The sequence below is a fragment of the Haliotis cracherodii genome, unplaced genomic scaffold (assembly GCF_022045235.1).
Source record: "Haliotis cracherodii isolate W230 unplaced genomic scaffold, xgHalCrac1.p SCAF_3, whole genome shotgun sequence".
In the NCBI taxonomy this organism is placed as follows: Eukaryota; Metazoa; Mollusca; class Gastropoda; order Lepetellida; family Haliotidae; genus Haliotis; species Haliotis cracherodii.
In genome coordinates, this window is record NW_027266286.1 from 21086601 (window position 1) to 21110928 (window position 24328).

Sequence of the window (24328 nt, forward strand, 5' to 3'; positions counted from 1 at the left end):
GTCTGATTGTGATAAGTGATATCTGACAGTTTTGAGTATAAAAAAAAACAAGTCTCTTGGTAAACTTTTATAACACACGGATTAATAGTTAACAAGGTGACCTCTATGAACTATGTCCCTGTAGACGGAGTTGTGAGATGTGACCACGTGCGTGCATGGTGCCCAGTCTGAACTCGTCGTCGATGTCGTGGTTGAGTGGAGAGCATGGGCGAGCGGACGGGTGAGTGAGTGGGTGGGACGGACGGGTGGGTGAGTGGGTGGGACGGACGGGTGGGTGAGTGAGAGGATGGTGGGTGGCTAGTCACCGTGTGTAACCCGGTTGCATGTCATCTTACGCCGACAGCGTGGATCGTTGTTCATGTAATTAATCACGTGTTTGCCTTATTCAAACCTAATCCCTCACAGTCCGCTGCCAAGAGTGAGTGAGTATGGTCTTACGCCGCTTTTAGCAATATTCCAGCAATATCACGGCGGGGGACACCAGAAATGGGCTTCACACATTGTACCCATGTCGGGAATCGAACCCGGGTCTTCGGCGTGACAAGCGAACGCTTGAACCCCTAGGCTACCCGACCGCCCCCCACTGCCAAGAAAACTACGGCGTTAATCATATTTTCTCGCCCACTTACCTACTCAACGGTTAGCCCCACCCATCCTATCACTGAGCACACAGACCCTTGAAGATTCGGGGTAGAATAGGTCTTCAGCAACCATGCTTGCTGTAAAAGGCGACTATGCTTGTCGTAAGAGGCGACTAACGGGACCAGGTGGTCAGGCTCGCTGACTTGGTTGATTCATGTCATCGTCTCCCAATTGTGTGGATCGATGTTGATGATGTCAATCACTGGATTGTCTGGTCCAGACTCGATTATTTACAGACCGCCGTCATATAGCTGGGGTATTGCTGAGTGCGGCGTTAAACAACAAACAAACAAACAAACAACTGAGCATACACTCCTGACATGCAGACTACATGGAGATCCCAGCTGGCAGGCATGCGTGTAGCAGGCTATTTCTGAATATTTTACAGCACTTCCTTCAATCGAAACCTTCACCCCGAGAAGCCGTAGCCTGTCACACGGCCCCTCAGCCCTATTATTTTCCTTCCACCCTGTCCTTTTTGTGATGCTATAGCCCTAAATGATGCAAGTCTAGATTTTCCTCAGGTTCTGAATCTCCCATCTCACTGGGGCTCCTTTTTCAATATACATGTAGCTGCTTCTTTTCATAAAATTATATATTTTCAGAGACTAAACGTTAGTCTAAGAAAGTCGGTGCAGTTTGTGATATCCAAGAAGTCATTAATCATGCTTTATCATCTCAAATAACGCTGATAACTATGAAAATAAATGATAAAAAGGTTAATCAAATTGTATTAGTGTTCCTTAGCTAATAAAACAACTTCAATCAGTTCCTGTGTGTCAACAAATACGTATACTTTGTTTGAGGCTGGTCCCGATTGCAGTATATACCAACATCCCGATTGCTGATCATCTCTCCGTAGAATATTCTTCGCTTTTCTATTTTTTGGCTTGTTCGTGTTAGCTCTGTGCGACTAAAGGGACACAACTCTTTGGTCCTTAGAACGTTTGGGTTTAAACTTAACATCGAGAATAAACTTTCGCCTCCAGAGCCAGGCATCAGTTGCAAATCAAGTCACGAGAACTTCAGATTCCTTCAATAGAAGAACATTGATGTTGACGTGGTTTGAAGTCTTGAACCATATAAATGACCTATCATTATTGCCCGAAATTCATCTCACATCGTCGACAACACATCATCAGTGGAATCAGTTTTGTATATTTATATTCAACAAAGCCTTTGCTGCCTTCAAGTTCTCACCACAGTTGAAGGTGTTGCGCCGACCAAACCAACTAAACAAGGCGTGCATGAATTCCACGTGAAACCCGTGAAGATCCGGGGTAGAAGCTGTGAAAGGGGCGACTATGCTTGTCGTAAGAGGCGACTAACGGGATCTGGTGGTTGATGCATGTTATCACATCCCAATTGCATGGATCGATGCTCATGATGTCAATTATTGGATTGTCTGGTCCAGACTCGATTATTTACAGACCTCCGTCACATAGCTGGAATATTGCTGAGTGCGGCGTTAAACAACATATAAACTAACTAACTTCCGTGTAAACATCGAGTCACATCAGAAGGGCTTGGACATGGTTCGATATCTCATTAATATTAAATGTCTAACTCCGGGACGATACCTCTCTAGGGGAACATCTGACAACGAACCATGTAGGATATAATACCACATTTGATATTTCATTACATTATAGAATTTACAAGAAACCTTGTCCTAGATGTTTAAGGTTTGCCAAAGCAATTCCGATATTTCTGTAGGTGTTTCGATACTTTAAATGACATTGAGAACAGGAATCACGAATACCTCAATTGATGTAAATGTTTTGCTGAAAACATCTACGAAAGAACACTATGATTAGATACCAGTTTAACGCTCCAGTACCGACAGTGACATAAACACTAATTTCTAATCACTAACGAATAGTTGTTTTATAGCTTCAATATACATGCGTGAAATTCGTTCTTTTCGGCGATTACAGGCAAAGACAAACTATTCTGAAGGCACCAACTGAATTCAACATTCAACCATTCAACCAGAAGCACAAGTGTGTCCGCCCCGTGAACCGGAAGACGTATCAGCGTGATGCTTGCCACGCATCGTATTCAGATCGCCATTGCTGCCCGGACCGGAAGTAACGACGGAAGAGCGCGAGTCCTTGATTGTGTCGGCTACCGTTGGTTTGTCATGTTTAGTTTTGAGTATCTTCCTGTTTAGTTTGAATGTCCCTCTAATGAGTCTTCCTGAAGAACTTTATTTTGTTGATTTGGACAGAAATGAGAGTTTGTCTTTATTCGGTTTATACAAGATTATTGCACTTATATATAGCGACATGCATGTACGTGTGTGTGTTTGTGTGACTTCTTGTACTAGTCCGGACTGATGCCGATTTATAGTGCTAGCTCACTGAGATACCATGCCGCAGTTTAACATGAATACCCCACCCAGACATAGTATACTGACTCCGAGCCGACCAGTCCTTGTTTTAGTCCCTTAATGCCGAGCACCAGACAGGGTAACAACAAGTACCACCTTTTAACGTCTTTTGGTATGACGCGGCCGGGGATCGAACCCCGGACCTTCCGCTCTCCGGTCGGACGCTCTACCACTAGTCCACGGAGGCGGTCAATACCATAGTTGACCTCCATTTTTACTTTAGTTCTCATCCCGTGAAGATCCGGATTAAAATTGGTCTTCAGCAGCCCATACTTTCCGTAAGAGGCGACTAACGGGATCGGGTGGTCAATCTGTCTGACTTGGCCAATGCACGTCATCGAATCCCAATTGCGTAGATCAATGCTCATGATATCAATCACTGGCCTGCCTGATCCAGACTCGATTATTTACACACCACCGTCATATAGCTGGAATATTGCTGAGTGCGGAGTTGAACAACAAACAAACAAAACTTTGTTAACGATGATAAATACATAATATAAATCCGACTCTAATAAGTTTGAAAGAAAAGTTCGTGTTTGTTTAAAACAACACCGAGCAATTATTATTATGATGATGCAACCTGGATATACTGAACTTTCCCAATACAAGTACTTTGGTCGCATTTGGTGTTGATGTTTACTTGAACCCATGAACATGTGATGACCTTATATAACTGAGGGTAAAGGTCAAAGGTGAAACGTTTTATGCGTCACGTGCGTTACATGCATGCAGCATGAGGAACAATGAAGCAATGTATACTGTAACAATTACTGTCAGCTATCATTGAAAGTTCAGAGTTGAGCTCTGTCTTTTTACCGACCAGGCCTGGCTGAATTTATAAAAAATATTATGTTTGCGCCCGTTGGGGACCGGTCATTTATTATAGGAGTGGGAGGGTCAGAGGAAATCAGGGGAGGGTCACCAAAACATATGAGAGCCTCATAAAAAAATAACACACATGTTCGGGAAGGGTCATGATAAAATGTACAAGGACATTGGGGAGGATTATAAAAACTATGACGCATTTTAAGCATTAAGGGAGGGGCACTATTTTCTGTACATTAGTGTATCAAAAACTCTGTTCAGCTGTTCAGCTACGATTGGACGGATGCATGACAATACAGTAGTGGTATCAGGTCAGGGTTAGAATTGGTCTTCAGCAACCCATTCTTGCCGTAAAAGGCGGCTCTGCTTGTCGTAAAAGGCGACTAACGGGATCGGGTGGTCAGGCTCGGTGACTTGGTTGGTGCATGTCATCGATTCCCAATTGTGTGGATCGATGCTCATGATGTCAATCACAGGATTGTCTGGTCCCGACTCGATTATACAAAGACCGCTGTTATATAACTGGAATATTGCCGAGTCCGGCGTTAAACAACAAACAAATCAATATGAAAACCGTCGCGTAAATAACATAGCGACTCATACATATGGTTTTAAAGGCCACTTTGTAGCACAGGAAGAGCACTGACCTGGATTCGAAATAATTGGCCCTCTTCCGTTTAATGTCGACTCAGATCTGCGAGTGACATGTGAAGTTTGATTGACATGCCAGTCACGTGCATGCTGGCGCGTTGTATTTCGGTCACGTCGGAAGTCATGGTTTGCACGTCAGCGTATACTTAACGCTTACGTCACTGTCTAGGAAGAACATGTCACGATTAAGTAATGCATGCTCGGCCCAGGATCTCGAACAGAGAAAGTGACTGAATATGTTTTTACGCTGTTTTATCAATGTTCCAGCAATATCACTGCGGGGAATACCAGAAATGGGCTTCACACATTGTACCAACCATTCGTCACTACTCGCCCCTTTCCGTAACCTGCAAGAAGACTCGTCCCCCTATCGATAAATGGTATGTGCGAAAATACGACAAACCAATCAAAATGCGCGTATGATTTCAAGTTCTTCGTCAAAGAATCCCTCAGAAATAATATTTGATTTTACATCTGTCTTGCATCTAAAAATATACCCAAGACACAGTTAAATGTGTTCAAACATGCTGTATAATTCCGCATGTCCAGATCTGCTTTAAATCGCATCTGAAATATATATATTTTATACGGGGAAATATGTGTGAACCATTACACAACGAGTTGACAATTGTTTTAGGTATGCCCGTTTTCGCCAAGACGGAACCCGGTCGCAAAATAGCCATGAGATGGGCACGAGTCGATATTCGGCTTGTCCCGGAATAACACGAGTTGGTCACGAATGTGTACCAACATACCCGGGCCTTTGGCGTGACGAGCAAACGTTTTAACCACGAACCGGCCCCAAACAACAGACTCATATTGTTTTTAATTAGAATTAGACGCCCATTGACACAATTTCACACCTGGAGCGTTACAGTAGACGTTCGTTGAAGCAATACATAACACCTCTGGAAGACGACGAGGAATGTGGTCTTGGTAGTGGTAGAGTTTTGTGGTAGAGAAAGAGGCCTTCGTTGAACAAGAAGATCTTGCGAAGAAAGAGGTCTTGTAAAAAAACCAAGAAGGATCTTTGCAGAGGAAGAGGGTCGTGCTAGCGTAAGAGGATCTTTTGAGAGAAATAAGGGTCTTGGCAGACAAAAGGGTATTTGTAGAGGAAGCGATGCGGTAGTCGAAGTTTTTTTTTTGTAGGGTAATGTTAAGGATGCACTATAAAAAGTATGTTTAGACGCAATTCTGCACAGAGTATCGCGGCGCCTTAGACGACTGGGCCGCCCGTGCCCCCTCTTGTAGAGGAAGTAATGCAGTAATGAACATGGTCTTGTTGAGGAAGTGATGCGGTATTGGAAGAGGTCTTGTAGAGAAAGGGTCTCTTTTGGTAGAAGCGGTCGTGTAAAGGAACTAATGTGGTTGTGGAGGGAGGCTTGTAGGAAGAGGGTCTCAGAGGAACAGGATTGTGGGAGAAATGAAGTGGTAGTAGAAGAGGTATAGTTGAGGAAGTGATGCCAGCAGAGGAAGAGTGTTCGTAGAGGAAGGGGTTCGTGTAAGAGGAAGAGGGCTTAGCTAACTCTTATGTCGAATACCTCGGTACACATTTCCGCTGCAGCCACCACAGGGCGACTGATTATCTGGAAAATAAAGTTGAGACATTTACTTGAGTGTCCTATCCTCCATAACCTAATGCTGCTCTTCCACGCTGTCATCCATAATGGGAAGAAGGCGATTATACATTTCGTCCATCACACAATTGTTTTATTTCTAGCCTCTATTAACCTCCATAAGTATCACAACCAAACGGTTCTGTATTGCCCATCACCTACTTGAGTAACGGCATAATAATACTGCATGCATATCGTTGTCGTCGCAAGTCGCCGACTTCGGGCGCTCACCAACGCCTCCAGCAGGATACTGGTTGATGTGAGCTCCAGGAGAGTATCTGATATGTTGTGACACGCAACAACCTCTTTCGTGTATCGATTTGTGATAAAACAGCCAAACACATAGCACAAGAAACGTTTTTATATCAATTTTCTCTGTATCTAATTGACATGCAAAACTACAGATCTATATAATTCACTCAGGCAAGGGTTGTAAACTATACAGATGACAGAATAATGCTTTGGATCGAACATGCACTACAGGAACCACAGACCAGAGCATTCATTACACACAACAATGCTCTGTTCCCCTTCCCAAAACGGAATTTGTATCAAAATAACAATTTTCACAACAACCTCAGAATAGCGTTTGTACAGCAAAGACGGTTATTGTAGTCAGTGTAGGCAAACATATAATAGTAGAGCATAACGAATTTGAAGTGTTAGACATAGGAAGGATAGAATGGGTCTTCAGCAGCCCACGCTTGCCGTAAAAGGCGACTATGCTTGTCGTAAGAGGCGGCTAACGGGATCGGGTGGTCAGGCTCGCTAACTTGGTTGATGCATGTCATCGATCCCATTTGCATGGATCGTTGCTCGTGATGTCAGTCACTTGATTGTCTGTCCAGACGCGATTATTTACAGACCGCCGTCATATAGCTTGAATATTGCTTGGTGGGGTTAAACAACAAACAAACAAACAAACAAACAAACAAACGATTTATGATTTATGAGGTAACTTATTGAATAGAAAGGATGGGGCAGTAAATGCGCAGCTGTTAGTGTTTACTTTATTATTAAACATAATTACTCACTCACTAACTCACTCGAAGAATGGAAGTATTCGTCCGTAGAGTGCACTGGTCGTCAACGTACCCTCTCCAACGCTTTCACTGCCATACAATACCATGCCCCTTGTAGGTAAACGAGTTCAGGCAACACTGATTAAAATTCCGATGATTATTTTTGCAGGAACACTTATTCCTTCTGAATAAGTTCCGCCCTTGGCGATATAACTGGTTTAGTCAGATGTCAGTGAAATGTCATGTGGGTGGTATCATTTTGGTGGTATTACATAATACGACATGGTAGCCCAACGTGGAAAAGTAGGAACACGAAAGAGAATCGTGAGTGAGTGTATGTTGGTTTCCGCCATAGTCAGCACAGTCCGAGCTGTATCGAGGCCAATGCATTAAACAAGTGGTTGACAGTATGGAAGCCTTGCACTGAATCCCTACTTGGATAGACACATACGCAAATAGAGACAGACGGACGAAGCATGTGTTGGTGAGTGTAGGTCTACAGGTCGGTGAGAATAGGCGCGGAGGTTGGCGAATGTAGGCGTTTGGTTGGGTACTGTAGGCATGTAGGTTGGTGACTGGAGGTTGCGGGTTGGTTGTACAGCAGGCAATTGGCAGGCTGCTTGGTGAGTGTAGACAGGAGGATTGACTTGTAGGCAATTGGCAGGCTGCTTGGTGAGTGTAGGCAGGAGGATTGACTTGTAGGCAGTTGGCAGGTAGGCAGGCGAGTTTAGGCAGGAGGGTTGACTTTTAGGCAGTTGGCAGGTAGGTTGGTGAGTGTAGACGGAAGGGTTAACTTGTAGGCAGTTGGCGGGTAGGTTGGTGAGTGTAGGCGGGAGGGTTGACTTGTAGGCAGTTGGCGGGTAGGTTGGTGAGTGTAGGCAGGAGGGTTGACTTGTAGGCAGTTGGCGGGTAGGTTGGTGAGTGTAGGCGGGAGGATTGACTTGTAGGCAGTTGGCGGGTAGGTTGGTGAGTGTAGGCAGGAGGGTTGACATGTAGGCAGTTGGCAGGTAGGCAGGTGAGTGTAGGCGGGAGGGTTGACTTGTAGGCAGTTGGCGGGTAGGTAGGTGAGTGTAGGCGGGAGGGTTGACTTGTAGGCATTTGGCGGGTAGGTAGGTGAGTGTAGGCGAGAGGATTGACTTGTAGGCAGTTGGCAGGTAGGTTGGTGAGTGTAGGCGAGAGGGTTGACATGTAGGCAGTTGGCGAGTAGGTAGGTGAGTGTAGGCGAGAGGGTTGACTTGTAGGCAGTTGGCGAGTAGGTTGGTGAGTGTAGGCGGGAGGGTTAACTTGTAGGCAGTTGGCGGGTAGGTCGGTGAGTGTAGGCGGGAGGGTTGACTTGTAGGCTGTTGGCGGGTAGGCAGGTGAGTGTAGGCGGGTGGGTTGACTTGTAGGCAGTTGGCGAGTAGGTAGATGAGTGTAGGCGGGAGGGTTGACTTGTAGGCTGTTGGCGGGTAGGCAGGTGAGTGTAGGCGGGAGGGTTGACTTGTAGGCAGTTGACGGGTAGGTAGGTGAGTGTAGGCAGAATGGTTAACTGAAGAAAAACCCGCATATGTGAAGCATATAACAGTCGTGTCCTGTCTTTGAGCGCTTCGAGTGGATGTACATGGATCACACTACCAATGTTTCACCCGCTCGCCTGGAGCCTCGTTGTGACACAGGAAGTTGGCAGAGAGAAATGGCGCCTCCTATGACCTTGCATCTATGTGCTATCTGGCCGCCCGCTGATTAGCGTCATGTTTCCATTAATGCAAAACTGTCATGAAGAAACTACATGCAAAAGGCGTTACTTTAATGTGGTTGTTATTCCTTGAGATGAAAGGATGTCTGCACGTGAGTCAGCTGGTTCTTTACATTCGGGGAGTCTATAAATCGCGTTTTAATCGTTTGACAGAAATATATTTATGAAAACTTATCTCGGAATAAGTAGGAGATATTTTGAGATTGACAAGATTTCCATCTTTTTGGAGAACACTTAAACAGATTTGAGTGTGTATTTACATCAGTTTCTCGTCCATATGGTGCCGCGGCTATTGCAAGAATTTTATTGCAAGAAAGTGAGTGAGTGAGTCAGTGTGGTTTTACGCCGCTTTAGCAACATCACGGCGGGGTACACGAGAAATGGGCTTCACGCACTATTTTGGGGGAATAGAACCCGGGCCTTCGGCGTCCCCAATATACATCCTTCTTATCGTAAGAGCCAAATGAAGGGGCAGGGTGTATGTTGTTTTCCGTTGCAAAATATCACCAATATCTAGTCAGTAGGGGGCACGGGTGGCCCCAGTCGTCTAAGGCGCCGCGACTCGCTGTGCAGAGGTGCGTCCCTTGGGCACGCCAGAAACCTATGATTGTGGGTTCGAGTCGCCCCGATTATGTTTCTAGGTTTGTCAGCACCATACCCGTGCTCGTGGGTTTCACCGAAGTGGTAAACGTCTGAGACCTGCATCACTTCGGGCTTTCCTCCACATTAAGCTGACACGCTGTGATGTAACTGGAATACTGTTAAAAGCGGCGTTAAACCCAACTCACTCACTCACTCTAGTCAGTTACTGTGGTATATATGGGTGGCCTGCTTGTAATCGAGTCAGGGTGATATAGCGGACGAGATGAGGAGGAGGAGGAGGAGGAGGAGGAGGAGGAGGAGGAGGAGGAGGTGTAACGCGTGAATGTTATTTTCCGCTGCAGTCCGTGTTACAGGTATAGGCCCTACTCGATTATATACAGGCCCTATCATACAGATGGAATATTGCTGAACAAACATTTCTCCCAGTCCGTATCTCACCGTGTCCACTATTAGTTACATAAACCACGGACAGTTTACAATGGTTACGACCACACGGGGTGTCAGGCAGCGACAGACTGGTGCCAGCCCGGCGTGAATCAGCTTCACTGAAAGGTTTTGTAGCGAGTTGATCCTTCCCATTCACCATGACATTTACAGACCCTCTCCCGACATTTCGGGTCTGTCATCAATCGAGGATCCCCTAGACTGACGCATAGTCTCTGAAAATATATAATTTTGATAGAAATAGATAATTCCACTTGCATTGAAAAGAAGCCAAGTAAGATGGGAGATTCAGAATCTGAGAAAAATCTAGACTTGCTTCATATAGGGGGTTTGCATTACAGGAACGGCAGGCGGAAAGGAAAATAATATGGTTCAGGGACTGTAAGACAGTTTAGGGATCCCCTACCGGGCTATGTTGGAACAGGACGCCGTGACGTACACAGGAGTTCCATTTCGGGGATTCAGGTGGACGAGTGATGTTACTGATGCCCCTCTTAGAGGTGATATATCCATCGCTGGAAGTTAGATTTGTGTGGCTAACAGAGGAGTTAGCAGACTAACAGATGAGGTTAAAAAAATAGGAATCTACAAAGGAACCCTCGAGTCCCTTACTGAGCTAGACCGGCGACTAGGGCGGAGTTGGGGTGAGAGCTGAATGGGGCGGTTGGTTCGTAAAAGAACATTCGTCACCACTCGCCCCTTTCCGTAACCTGCAAGAAGACTCGTCCCCCTATTGATGAATGTTATGTGCGAAAATACGACAAACCAATCAGAATGCGCGTATGATTTCAAGTTCTTCGTCAAAGAATCCCTCAGAAATAATTTTTGATTTTACATCTGTCTTGCATCTAAAAATATACCAAAGACACAGTTAAATGTGTTCAATCATACTGTATAATTCCGCACGTCCTGATGTGCTTTAAACTGCATCTGAAATATATATAATATATGGGGAAAATGTGTGAACCATTACGCAACAAGTTGACAATTATTTTAGGTATGCCCGTTTGCGCTAAGACGGAACTCGGTTGCAAAAATGGCCATGAGAAGGGCACGAGTCGCTATTCGGCTTGTCCCGGAATAACACGAGTTGGTCACGCTGAGGTATATCAGGGTGGCAGGCTTATAATCGTGCCAGGGGGTTATAGGGGACGAGATGAGGGTGGACGGAAGCGGAGGAGGCAGGCGTGAGTATTGTTTTCCGCTGCAATTTATCATCAATATAAAGTCTGTACCTGTTGTTTGTTTGTTGTTTAACGCTGCACTCAACAATATGTCAGCTATATGACGGCGGTCTGTAAATAATCGAGTCTGGACAAGACAATCCAGTGATTGATATCATGAACATCGATCTGGATACTATGATATGCATCAACAAGTCAACAAGCCTGACCACCCGATTCCGTTAGTCGCCTGACAACAAGCATAGTCGTCTTTTACGGCAAGCATGGTTTGCTGAAGACCTATTCTACCCCGGATCTTGATGGGTCAGTCTGGGAACAATGTGTGAAGCCCGTGATATTGCTGGAAAATTGCTAAAAGCGGCGTAAATCCAACCTCATTCACTCACTCACTCATGGTTCAGTCTGTAACTGAGGTATATCATGGCGACCTGCATGTAATCGGACGGGATGAGGAGGAGGAAGCTGATGTAGCGGGCGAGATGATTGCCACAGTCAGCAATGCTTCAACTTTATCATTGCATCCCGTGAATACTCGAGCCTGTGCATGGCAAAGCAGTGGTTGAGTGCATGAGTAGGATCCGCACCACGGGTGTATGATGCCACACAAGAAGGTAGATATCACACCTGACTATCGGTGTCTAGCTGATCCACCTGAACCTACAAGTACAAATACTAAAGCAACCCATGCTTGCCGTAAGAGGCGACTATGCTTGTCGTAAGAGGCGACTAACGGGATCGGGTGGTCAGGCTCGCTGACTTGGTTGATGCATGTCAGCGTATCCCAATTGTGTGGATCGATGTTCATGCTGTCAATCACTGGATTGTCTGGTTCAGACTCGATTATTTACAGACCGCCGTCAAAAAGCTGGAATATTGCTGAGTGTGGCGTTAAACAACAAACAAAAAAACAAACTCAAGTGGGGGTTTTCGGCCCCGGGGCCCAACTGCAGTAGCAATGCGGTAAATCAATCGTCACATTTACGCCCCCATTCTTAAATGCAATTCGTCCACAAAGCAAATAATCTCAAGCTTTAAATGTAAGCCAAAATGCAAATAAAGCCTTTAAATGGCATTTAGAAATTATACACGTAAAGAGGAGAATTTATGGATGTCAACTTCTTTATTATGAGGAACACGACGTTTCGGAGTATATATACCTATTCCTCCATCAGGTAAATATATGAAGATGGTAATAATATCATAATAAAGACGTCTACAACACAGAATACAAAATCAATTTTGCTTTAACGCAAGCGCGGATTACTGTTTGAAACAGTTATAACTATACAGGTTTGTTATGAAAACCCAGGGTATCATGAGATGAAAAGAGTTATTCGTGGGATTTAATGAAGCTCAACTCTCGTCAAGTGTCAAGCGAGCAGACATTCATCTTTCGTTTACAGCGTTGTTATATTTTTATACGAAACATCACTCTGGAAGCACATGATACCGCCGCTTATTGCTCGTGTTACTTAATTAAATACAGATCTGTGGTTATTCAGCTTGGCGTGGCTATCAGCGAGTTTCTGAGATCACACAATTAGCTCAAACATCTTCCCCTAAAGCGATTATGATCTTATTATAGTGACGTTATACACACAATTAGCACTGCAAAAATGATTTAACACGAGTTAGAAACTATCACATTTCTAACTGCCCTTCTAATTTGACACGCCGCTTGCGTCAGCATCATGAGTCACAACTTTGCTGGCGACGTGGACGGGGACGTGAGAATGCGTGGCACTACACACGTGAAGTCTTTTGAAGTTCCATGTCAGTGACGGGTAGTCTTCAGTGAATAACGCGGCCACCGACTCGCACTAAAAAAATTGTACAATTTCTGATTTGTTGGCTGTACTTGTGTAAGGGACATATAGTCCTTGAAGATAATCAAATTACAACTATAAAAGAATTCTAGAGCTGAAGATGGGTGCGAATGGGATGCTAGAGCAATGAAGAGGTAGGAATGTGATGCTAGATCTGTGAGGGGGCGATAGTTATAAAATAAATGCTTTAAATTCTTAACATCGATGGAAAGGATAGTCTTTAACTTTTGAGACCCATGTCCATGAACTAAAAGCACAGTTTTACTCCGTGAGTCTCATTAGTATCAGATTGCAAATATATAGCCGTAGTCACTTGATATAGGGGGGCACGGGTGGCCTAGTCGTCTAAGGCGCCGCAATTCGCTGTGCAGAGTTGCGTCCCTTGGGCACGCCAGAAACTATGATTGTGGGTTCGAATTGACAATTGAATGACAAATTATTGGCTTATGCTTGCCTTTTTATAGCCACTACCACGAGTTACGAATGCACGTGCATTTTGCTTTACTGTTTTCGTCAATGACATTTTTGAACAATTGTGAAATAATACCGTTTAAGACATTGCAAATCGACAATGGCTGCGTTTTGGCGCACCGTTAGTCGAATATCAGGCCACCAACATTTTCCAATACCATATATCAAATTTATATACCGGATTTTTTGTCTAGTCTGGTTCAGTGAACTACATACTACCTGTGCGTTTCTTTTTATGAAGAGTGTAAATAGGAGTGAGTGAGAATGGTTTTACACCGCATTTAGCAATATATCACGGCGGGGGACACCAGAAATGGGCTTCACACATTGTACCCATGTCGGGAATCGAACCCGGGTCTTCGGCGTGACGAGCGAACGCTTTAACCACTAGGCTACCCGACCGCCCCCACAACATCAAAATGTTTGGTATCATGATTTGCAAGTTCTCAGATTTACAATATATTTGAGCGGCGGTGGGACCCCATAGTTCTGTATAGTGTTGTCCCGACTCCCTAGTCACGCCCAGATCGTCACCTGTTGCCATATTCTACTTCCTTATGTTTACTGGTTAAAACGAGTAACAACATCATAAACAAGACCATTGTTGACGTCACCACCCTTCCCAGCAACCCTAGTACACTTCCGGGGCTTGGTGCCGCCAAATAAGTTCAGAGGCCTTGATAACAATATCCGGTAGCTATGACAAGGAAAACATGAGTAGTGTACTGACCGACCTAAGTGGACATTTGACAATCGAGTCCACTCGACTTATACCTACATAATGCCCCGGGCAGCAATAAAGAAATGGTGTATGAATTCATTGTAAACCGACTTGTACCGACCAATCCCTCCGCAAATAGTTCGTACAAGATGAGTCTTTTCTTAATGTAAACAGACATTAGCTATACAGTTTGATATCGATTATTTTATACAAGGGTTCCGACTTTCACCAACGTGTGTTGTATCAGGTTATAGTCACGTGAAAAAGTAAAACTAATAAATCCAGTTCCAACATGTCTTCCTCCAAAAGCAAGGCCGAGATGACCTGGGGAATAAAGTGGGGACGTTTGGGTGTGCTGAATGAGTAAAGCGGGTTACCTCCCTTTGTTTGTTGACGTTGTACACGTGACACGTGTTACGAGATCCGTGTCAGTAAGCCACATGATCAGCTGGTGTGCCGTCGGGTAAATAATGATGAATTACTCACCAGATATAACAGATCATATCATATATAACATGTTAGTGGGACATACACAGCACATCGTCGAGTGCATGTACACCATCTTTAAAACGCAGTCCTGGGGTACTTTCATCCGTGTATTATTGAGAAATACACACCACCTCTATGATACGAAGTCTTGTTGCAAATTTGACAATGACGACTCGTGGTTATATGGCCGAAACACCGCCTTTACGAAATTAAAAGTGAACTCCTTTCAATCACGAATGGCAAGTTTATATCACTCTTCTAATTATTTCGGGGGCACGGGTGGCCCAGTCGTCTAAGGCGCCGCGATTCGCTGTGCAGAGTTGCGTCCCTTGAGCACGCCAGAAACCTATGATTGTGGGTTCGAATCCCGGTTCGCCCGGTTATGTTTCAAGGTTTGTCAGCACCATACCCGTGCTCGTGGGTTTCACCGAAGTGGTAAACGTCTAGGACCTGCATCACATCGGGCTTTCCTCCCACATTAAGCTGCCACGCCGCGATATAACTGGAATACTGTTAAAAGCGGCGTTAAACCCAACTCACTTACACTAAATATTTCGCCATCACAGCCTCACCCAATCCGTACCACACCTGTTTCATTACAATAGTAAAAACCCAGTCTCTTGATAAAATGATGACGTTTTGGGGGCGCTAATCGTTCGTTTGATTCGGTGTGGGGTTGAAAGTTTTCTTTAACAGTGGAAACTCGATAGTTCAGACCTGACGGAATCACCGTTATACAGTGAGTGAGGATGGTTTTACACCGCTTTTAGCAATACTCGAGCAATATCACGGCGGGAGACACCAGAAATGGGCTTCACACATTGTACCCATATCGGGAATCGAACCCGGGTCTTCGGCGTGACGAGCGAACGCTTTAACCACTCGGCTACCCCACCGCCCCAGGGGTGAGTGAGTTTCATCACTGTGTGTCAGGCAACTCACTCACTCACTCAAAGGTCAGGCTTAGGTCAGGTAACCCCCCCCCCCCCCCCCCCCCCCTCCCCAAACACGCACACACACGCACGCACACACACACACGCACACGCACACACACACACACACACACACACACACACGCACGCACGCACGCACGCACACACACACACACTCACACACTCACTCACGTGCTGATCTCTGTAATGAAGGATCGTAAAATCACGAGCTTCTCTGTCACGAGGTAACCCTGAACCTGGAGCGCACATGTCAACCTACAGAACGGATACCCGCGACACGAACACACATCTGTCACACGTTCCGTCCCGCCTCTCTCTCGGTAAAAGGATAATTCATAGCATCATTATGATATGCAAGTTGTCAGCTGCACAAGGTTAAATGTCTACAACGAAGGAGCGGCAGGTCGACCCGGTGTTCCTGTAGCACATTCCGTCTCCACTCCTCAATCTTGCCCAGAACGAGGCCGTCGTGGCACAGTCTGTAGCGTAGACACACATGACTAACATCAATGATGTAGGCAAACATTTTGGATGAAACAAATCCAATACGTCAATATGTAAAGTTTCTACAACATCCTGTATTTCCCCAGAGTGTGTTGCATGCTGGGAATTTACCGGAAGTTAATATGTCGCAACATTACGGGCGCGTCGTCTGTCGCCCATTCCCTGAACCATATTAGTTTCCCATCCGCTCAGTCCTTTCTGTAATTCAAAAGCCGTAACTAAAGCCCCCTCCAGACAGGACCCTTAATCCCCAGCGTTATCTATAAATGTCAATCAACTCCTCCGTACGTCGCCGGATCTTACGCATGGCCTTTTATCATATAAAAATGCTTTATTATGCTGCTATTTTCATTGTTCTGCTTCAAAATCCCTACATCTGTACAGTTATTTTGTTTTAGTGAACAGCGAGAACATATAAGTAGACACAGTTTATGGATAAAGTATTAAAGAAGTTGTTATGCATAAATTGTGTCTACTTTGTCATCCGCAACTTCTTAGTAATGCCTATCCAACAATTCTTTCCAGAGGTTGAATTAGAAATATGCGATAATTTTAAAGTCTCAGCTCTCTTTTAGAAGAAAAAAAATCTCAGCCCCCAATATAGAGAATAAAAAAACAAACATCCAAAAAATACGCCCCCTTCCCCCCGCTCTCTCTCTCTCTCTCTCTAACACACACACACACACACACACACACACACACACACACACACACACACACACACACACACACACACACACACACACACACACACACACACACACACACACACACACACACACACACACACACACACACACACACTATCAAATGGTCTGCAGGGCGATCGGTTGGCTGAAACCCTTGTTATAGAGAGTTGCGTCCCTTAGCCTTCCGCAAATGTTGGCTCAAGTCCCTGGTTTATAATCTTTGCTCGTGGATGGCACCACAGTATTCATGTTTACAACCAGATTCGACCATTCCTCCACCATTAATCTGACACGTCGTCATATCGCTCATATACTGTTGAAGTGGCGTGAAACCCAGTCACTGCTGATATTATTCTTGCAACACCTATCACAATACATACATTGACTGGGGATGCCCAGCAGTAAAATTTCATGTGGGCTCAGTTTTAGCGATAACAATAAGTGATAGATTTCCTATATCATCACCTGGAGAGATGCTTAATGCTATCATGGCCACATGAAATATATAACATTTTCATGTTATTTATTATGTAAAAATATGGGTCGGCGTTCTTTACTCCATCAGTTTGACAACCAACATTTAGCTCATATAATTTTGCATGTTCCAAACCTGTATAAACAGGGGTAGTGTGGAAGTATGTTTTAGCGTTATGCTACACAGGGATAGTGTGTGTTATAGTGTCAGGCTACACAGAGGTAGTGTGTGTTATAGTGTCAGGCTGCACAGAGGTAGTGTGTGTTATAGTGTCAGGCTACACAGAGGTAGTGTGTATTATAGTGTCAGGCTACACAGAGGTAGTGTGTGTTATAGTGTCAGGCTACACAGAGGTAGTGTGTGTTATAGTGTCAGGCTGCACAGAGGTAGTGTGTGTTATAGTGTCAGGCTGCACAGAGGTAGTGTGTCTGATAGTGTCAGGCTGCACAGAGGTAGTGTGTGTTATAGTCTCAGGCTACACAGAGGAAGCGTGTGTTATAGTGTCAGGCTGCACAGGGATAGTGTGTGTTATAGTGTCAGGCTACACAGAGGTAGTGTGTGTTATAGTGTCAGGCTACACAGGGGTAGTGTGTCTGATAGTGTCAGGCTGCACAGTGGTAGTGTGTCTGATAGTGTCAGGCTGCACAGGGGTAGTGTGTCTTATAGTGTCAGGCTGCACAGTGGTAGTGTGTTATCGTGTCAGGCTGCACAGAGGTAGTGTGTCTTATAGTGTCAGGCTACACATAGGTAGTGTGTGTTATAGCGTCAGGCTGCACAGGGATAGTGTGTGTTATAGTGTCAGGCTGCACAGAGGTAGTGTGTGTTATAGTGTCAGGCTGCACAGAGGTAGTGTGTCTTATAGTGTCAGGCTGCACAGGGGTAGTGTGTTATCGTGTCAGGCTGCACAGAGGTAGTGTGTGTTATAGTGGCAGGCTACACAGAGGAAGCGTGTGTTATAGTGTCAGGCTACACAGAGGTAGTGTGTGTTATAGTGTCAGGCTACACAGAGGTAGTGTGTGTTATAGTGTCAGGCTGCACAGGGGTAGTGTGTTATAGAGTCAGGCTACACAGCGGTAGTGTGTGTTATAGTGTCAGGCTGCACAGGGATAGTGTGTGTTATAGTGTCAGGCTGCACAGGGATAACGTGTGTTATAGCGTCAGGCTGCACAGGGATAGTGTGTGTTATAGTGTCAGGGTACACAGAGGAAGTATGTGTTATAGTGTCAGGCTACACAGAGGTAGTGGTGTCATAGTGTCAGGCTGCACAGAGGCAGTGTGTGTTATAGTGTCAGGCTACACAGAAGTAGTGTGTGTTATAGTGTCAGGCTGCACAGGGATAGTGTGTGTCATAGTGTCAGGCTACACAGAGGTAGTGGTGTCATAGTGTCAGGCTGCACAGGGATAGTGTGTGTTATAGTGTCAGGCTGCACAGAGGTAGCGTGTTTCATAGTGTCAGACTACATAGAGGTAGTATGTGTTATAGTGTCAGGCTACACAGAGGGAGTGTGTTATAGCGTCAGACTACATAGAGGGAGTGTGTGTTATAGTGCCAAGCTACACAGATTTAGTGTGTTATAGTGTCAGGCTACACAGGGGTAGTGTGTGTTATAGTGTCAGGCTACACAGGGGGAGTGTGTGTTATAGAATCAGTAGTGTAGTGTTTAATACCAGGCTGCAAGGAGAATGCCGTGGACCACACTTACTGGGGAGACAACATATAAAACCGAATATTTTCATGACCAGGTCAACGAGACGTGAGCTACACAGAGAGGAGGTGCCTATGAATTCATATTGATTTTCTATTATTCTGCTATCAATTACTCATTATTCCAGCGTGTAGCAGAAGGAGTAGTTACGTCCGTGTTATCCGTCTCCTAATGACCAGGTCAACTTTTCGGAAGTACCTCGCAAGTTGGTCGTTGACATTTTCACGAAGAGATGATTGTTTAACTGCCGCGTGTGAAGGAGAGTTTCATATCAACAAACGAGTATGTCAACCCAAACTTGCTCTGACAACAACACCCGTCTGGCTACAAAAACAACAACGACTTCTCCTTGTGTGGTGCACGTTACCATGACTACCACACAGCAATGAGTTCGCATCTGCCATGGTCCCTACCGACCTTGACGTTCACAGCCACCCAAAACGAGGAAAACCCAAAGAGAAGGTCGGAAACTGTGCCCGTCCCTTCAGTCCCAGAAATGAAGTTCTCCTGTTGAATATGGGGGCGGTCGTGTAGCCTAGTGGTTAAAGCGTTCGCTCGTCACGAAGAAGACCCGGGTTCGATTCCCGACCTGGGTACAATGTGTGAAGCCCATTTCTGGTGTCCCCTGCCGTGATATTGCTGGAATAATGCTAAAAGCGGCGAAAAACCATACTCACTCACTCTTGTTTAATAATCTTTATCTACTATTATAATATAAAATTCAAATGGAGCCCAGAACAATCCTTAATTTCAGAACTTAGGCAATCTAGACTTGCCAAATCATTCTAGACTTGAGTTGGGCCCCTTTTTTAATTTATTCACGGGGGTCTGGGAGACAGACTGCCAACCCTTCTGAAACTTGAGTTTCAAATTACTTTTTTATTTTTGGAAAACGCATTATGTTAGCGAGCGGGAGGATATGTAAAGCCAAGAACCTGCTTACCTACAGGAACGGCGACTGATGGAGGAAAACAAGGTGATGAGTGAATTTTATCTTCGATTGTCAGTACTATGTTTAAATATATGTTTGTTTGTTGTTTAACGCCGCACTCAGCAATATTCCAGCTCAAGGACGGCGGTCTGTAAATAATCGAGTCTGGACCAGACAATCCAGTGATTAATGTCATGAGCATAGATTCACATACAGTCAAGTCCCATTAATCCGACATTGTTGGTTGCATATGATTATGTCGGATTAACGAGTATGTCGGATAAACGAAATTGGGTATTATCAACGTTCGTGATCGAAAATTGGACAACTACACGATAAATGACGATTCAAACATGTTGTAATAAAAAAAAGGAAAAAGGAAATATTCATATTGTTGTGTTACATTGTTCGCGGAATATGTTTTCTAATCATGCAACCTCTAAAGTTTAACACAAAAGAATAAAGAATAACGGGTCTAAACAGAACTGATTTAATCGGTTCCCATCATTTGTGTCAGATAAAGCCGATTGTCGGATTAACGAGTGTCGGATAAACGAGACTTGACTGTAATTGGGATACGATGACATGCGTCAACCAAATCAGAGAGCCTGACCACCCGGTCCTTTTAGTTGCCTCCTACGACAATCATATTCCCCTCCTGCCGCAGGGTTGCTGAAGACCTCTCCTAACCCGGGTCTTCACGGGTTGTCAGTACTATGAAGCTGATCACGACTAAATTAACACTGTACATCGTATTACGAATGTTACTGACCCAAACACGCATTAGAACGAAACCAAGTACCTTGGTGTGAGTGTAAACACAGTTAGAGGACACCAAGTACCGTGGTGTGAGTGTGAACACAGTTAGACGACACGAAGTACCGTGGTGTGAGTGTGAACACAGTAAGACGACACCAAGTACCGTGGTGTGAGTGTGAACACAGTTCAAAGACACCAAGTACCGTGGTGTGAGTGTGAACACAGTTAGACGACACCAAGTACCGTGGTGTGAGTGTGAACACAGTTAGACGACACTTAGTACCGTGGTGTGAGTGTGAACAAAGACGACACCAAGTACCGTGGTGTGAGTGTGAACACAGTTAGACGACACCAAGTACCGTGGTGTGAGTGTGAACACAGTTAGAGGACACCAAGTACCGTGGTGTGAGTGTGAACACAGTTAGACGACACCAAGTACCGTGGTGTGAGTGTGAACACAGTTAGACGACACCAAGTACCGTGGTGTGAGTGTGAACACAGTTAGAGGACACCAAGTACCTTGGTGTGAGTGTGAACACAGTTAGAGGACACCAAGTACCGTGGTGTGAGTGTGAACACAGTTAGACGACACCAAGTAACTTGGTGTGAGTGTGAACACAGTTAGACGACACCAAGTACCGTGGTGTGAGTGTGAACACAGTTAGAGGACACCAAGTACCAGGGTGTGAGTGTGAACACAGAAGACACCAAGTTCCTTGGTGTGAGTGTGAACACAGTTAGACGACACCAAGTACCGTGGTGTGAGTGTGAACACAGTTAGAAGACACCAAGTACCGTGGTGTGAGTGTGAACACAGTTAGACGACACCAAGTAACTTGGTGTAAAGTGTGAACACAGTTGGAAGACACCAAGTACCATGGTGTGAGTGTGAACACAGTTAGACGACACCAAGTACCTTGGTGTGAGTGTGAACACAGTTAGAGGACACCAAGTAACTTGGTGTGAGTGTGAACACAGTTAGACGACACCAAGTACCGTGGTGTGAGTGTGAACACAGTTAGAGGACACCAAGTACCAGGGTGTGAGTGTGAACACAGAAGACACCAAGTTCCTTGGTGTGAGTGTGAACACAGTTAGAAGACACCAAGTACCGTGGTGTGAGTGTGAACACAGTTAGACGACACCAAGTAACTTGGTGTGAGTGTGAACACAGTTAGACGACACCAAGTACCGTGGTGTGAGTGTGAACACAGTTAGAAGACACCAAGTACCGTGGTGTGAGTGTGAACACAGTTAGACGACACCAAGTACCGTGGTGTGAGTGTGAACACAGTTAGACGACACCAAGTACCGTGGTGTGAGTGTGAACACAGTTAGAGGACACCAAGTACCTTGGTGTGAGTGTGAACACAGTTAGAAGACACCAAGTACCGTGGTGTGAGTGTGAACACAGTTAGACGACACGAAGTACCGTGGTGTGAGTGTGAACACAGTTAGACGACACCAAGTACCGTGGTGTGAGTGTGAACACAGTTAGAGGACACCAAGTACCAGGGTGTGAGTGTGAACACAGAAGACACCAAGTTCCTTGGTGTGAGTGTGAACACAGTTAGACGACACCAAGTACCGTGGTGTGAGTGTGAACACAGTTAGAAGACACCAAGTACCGTGGTGTGAGTGTGAACACAGTTAGACGACACCAAGTAACTTGGTGTAAAGTGTGAACACAGTTGGAAGACACCAAGTACCATGGTGTGAGTGTGAACACAGTTAGACGACACCAAGTACCTTGGTGTGAGTGTGAACACAGTTAGAGGACACCAAGTAACTTGGTGTGAGTGTGAACACAGTTAGACGACACCAAGTACCGTGGTGTGAGTGTGAACACAGTTAGAGGACACCAAGTACCAGGGTGTGAGTGTGAACACAGTTAGACGACACCAAGTACCGTGGTGTGAGTGTGAACACAGTTAGACGACACCAAGTACCGTGGTGTGAGTGTGAACACAGTTAGAAGACACCAAGTACCAGGGTGTGAGTGTGAACACAGAAGACACCAAGTTCCTTGGTGTGAGTGTGAACACAGAAGACACCAAGTACCGTGGTGTGAGTGTGAACACAGTTAGAAGACACCAAGTACCTTGGTGTGAGTGTGAACACAGTTAGAAGACACCAAGTACCGTGGTGTGAGTGTGAACACAGTTAGACGACACCAAGTAACTTGGTGTGAGTGTGAACACAGTTAGAAGACACCAAGTACCGTGGTGTGAGTGTGAACACAGTTAGAGGACACCAAGTACCGTGGTGTGAGTGTGAACACAGTTAGAGGACACCAAGTACCTTGGTGTGAGTGTGAACACAGTTAGAAGACACCAAGTACCGTGGTGTGAGTGTGAACACAGTTAGAAGACACCAAGTACCGTGGTGTGAGTGTGAACACAGTTAGACGACACCAAGTAACTTGGTGTGAGTGTGAACACAGTTAGAAGACACCAAGTACCGTGGTGTGAGTTTGAACACAGTTAGACGACACCAAGTACCGTGGTGTGAGTGTGAACACAGTTAGACGACACCAAGTACCGTGGTGTGAGTGTGAACACAGTTAGAGGACACCAAGTAACTTGGTGTGAGTGTGAACACAGTTAGAAGACACCAAGTAACTTGGTGTGAGTGTGAACACAGTTAGAAGACACCAAGTACCGTGGTGTGAGTGTGAACACAGTTAGACGACACCAAGTACCGTGGTGTGAGTGTGAACACAGTTAGAGGACACCAAGTACCTTGGTGTGAGTGTGAACACAGTTAGACGACACCAAGTACCTTGGTGTGAGCGTGAACACAGTTAGAGGACACCAAGTAACTTGGTGTGAGTGTGAACACAGTTAGACGACACCAAGTACCGTGGTGTGAGTGTGAACACAGTTAGAGGACACCAAGTACCAGGGTGTGAGTGTGAACACAGAAGACACCAAGTTCCTTGGTGTGAGTGTGAACACAGAAGACACCAAGTTCCGTGGTGTGAGTGTGAACACAGTTAGAAGACACCAAGTACCAGGGTGTGAGTGTGAACACAGAAGACACCAAGTTCCTTGGTGTGAGTGTGAACACAGAAGACACCAAGTTCCGTGGTGTGAGTGTGAACACAGTTAGAAGACACCAAGTACCGTGGTGTGAGTGTGAACACAGTTAGAAGACACCAAGTACCGTGGTGTGAGTGTGAACACAGTTAGTAAACATCAAGTTGTCCATAGCACCACATTAACTCTTTTAGTTATCAATAAAATTGTTGATTTATATCAACATACATGTTGCTACCGGAAAGGTCGAGTGCTTCACAATGTCACGTGGTCTCACCCTCCTGGACGGGTAACAACTTTCTGACAGAGACTGTGACTTCCTCCTGACAGAGACGGGTGCTACCGCCCACGCGTACGACTGCGGCTACAACACCACTAACTACTACTACAACTACTACTACTACTACTGGGGGCACGGGTGGCCCAGTCATTAAGGGCACTGCGATTCGCTATGCAGAGTTGCGTCCCTTGGGCACGCCAGAAACCTATGATTGTGGGTTCGAATCCCGATTCGCCACGATTATGTTTCTAGGTTTGTCAGCACCATACCCGTGCTCGTGGGTTTCACCGAAGTGGTAAACGTCTGAGACCTGCATCACTTCGGGCTTTCCTCCCACATTAAGCTGACACGCCGTGATATAACTGGAAT

The 24328-nt window shown here is 45.3% G+C and overlaps 1 protein-coding gene across 1 annotated transcript in view; it reads right to left on the reverse strand.

The window, feature by feature from the left end:
• Nucleotides 1–7582: 7582 nt before the first annotated feature.
• Nucleotides 7583–24328, reverse strand: part of LOC139475288 (uncharacterized) — a 46639-nt gene continuing 29893 nt past the window's right edge. Inside the window, exon 2 of the mRNA XM_071258520.1 lies at nucleotides 7583–8679. Within this exon, the coding sequence (XP_071114621.1) occupies nucleotides 7583–8679 (1097 nt within the window). The remainder of the gene's footprint in view (nucleotides 8680–24328) is intronic.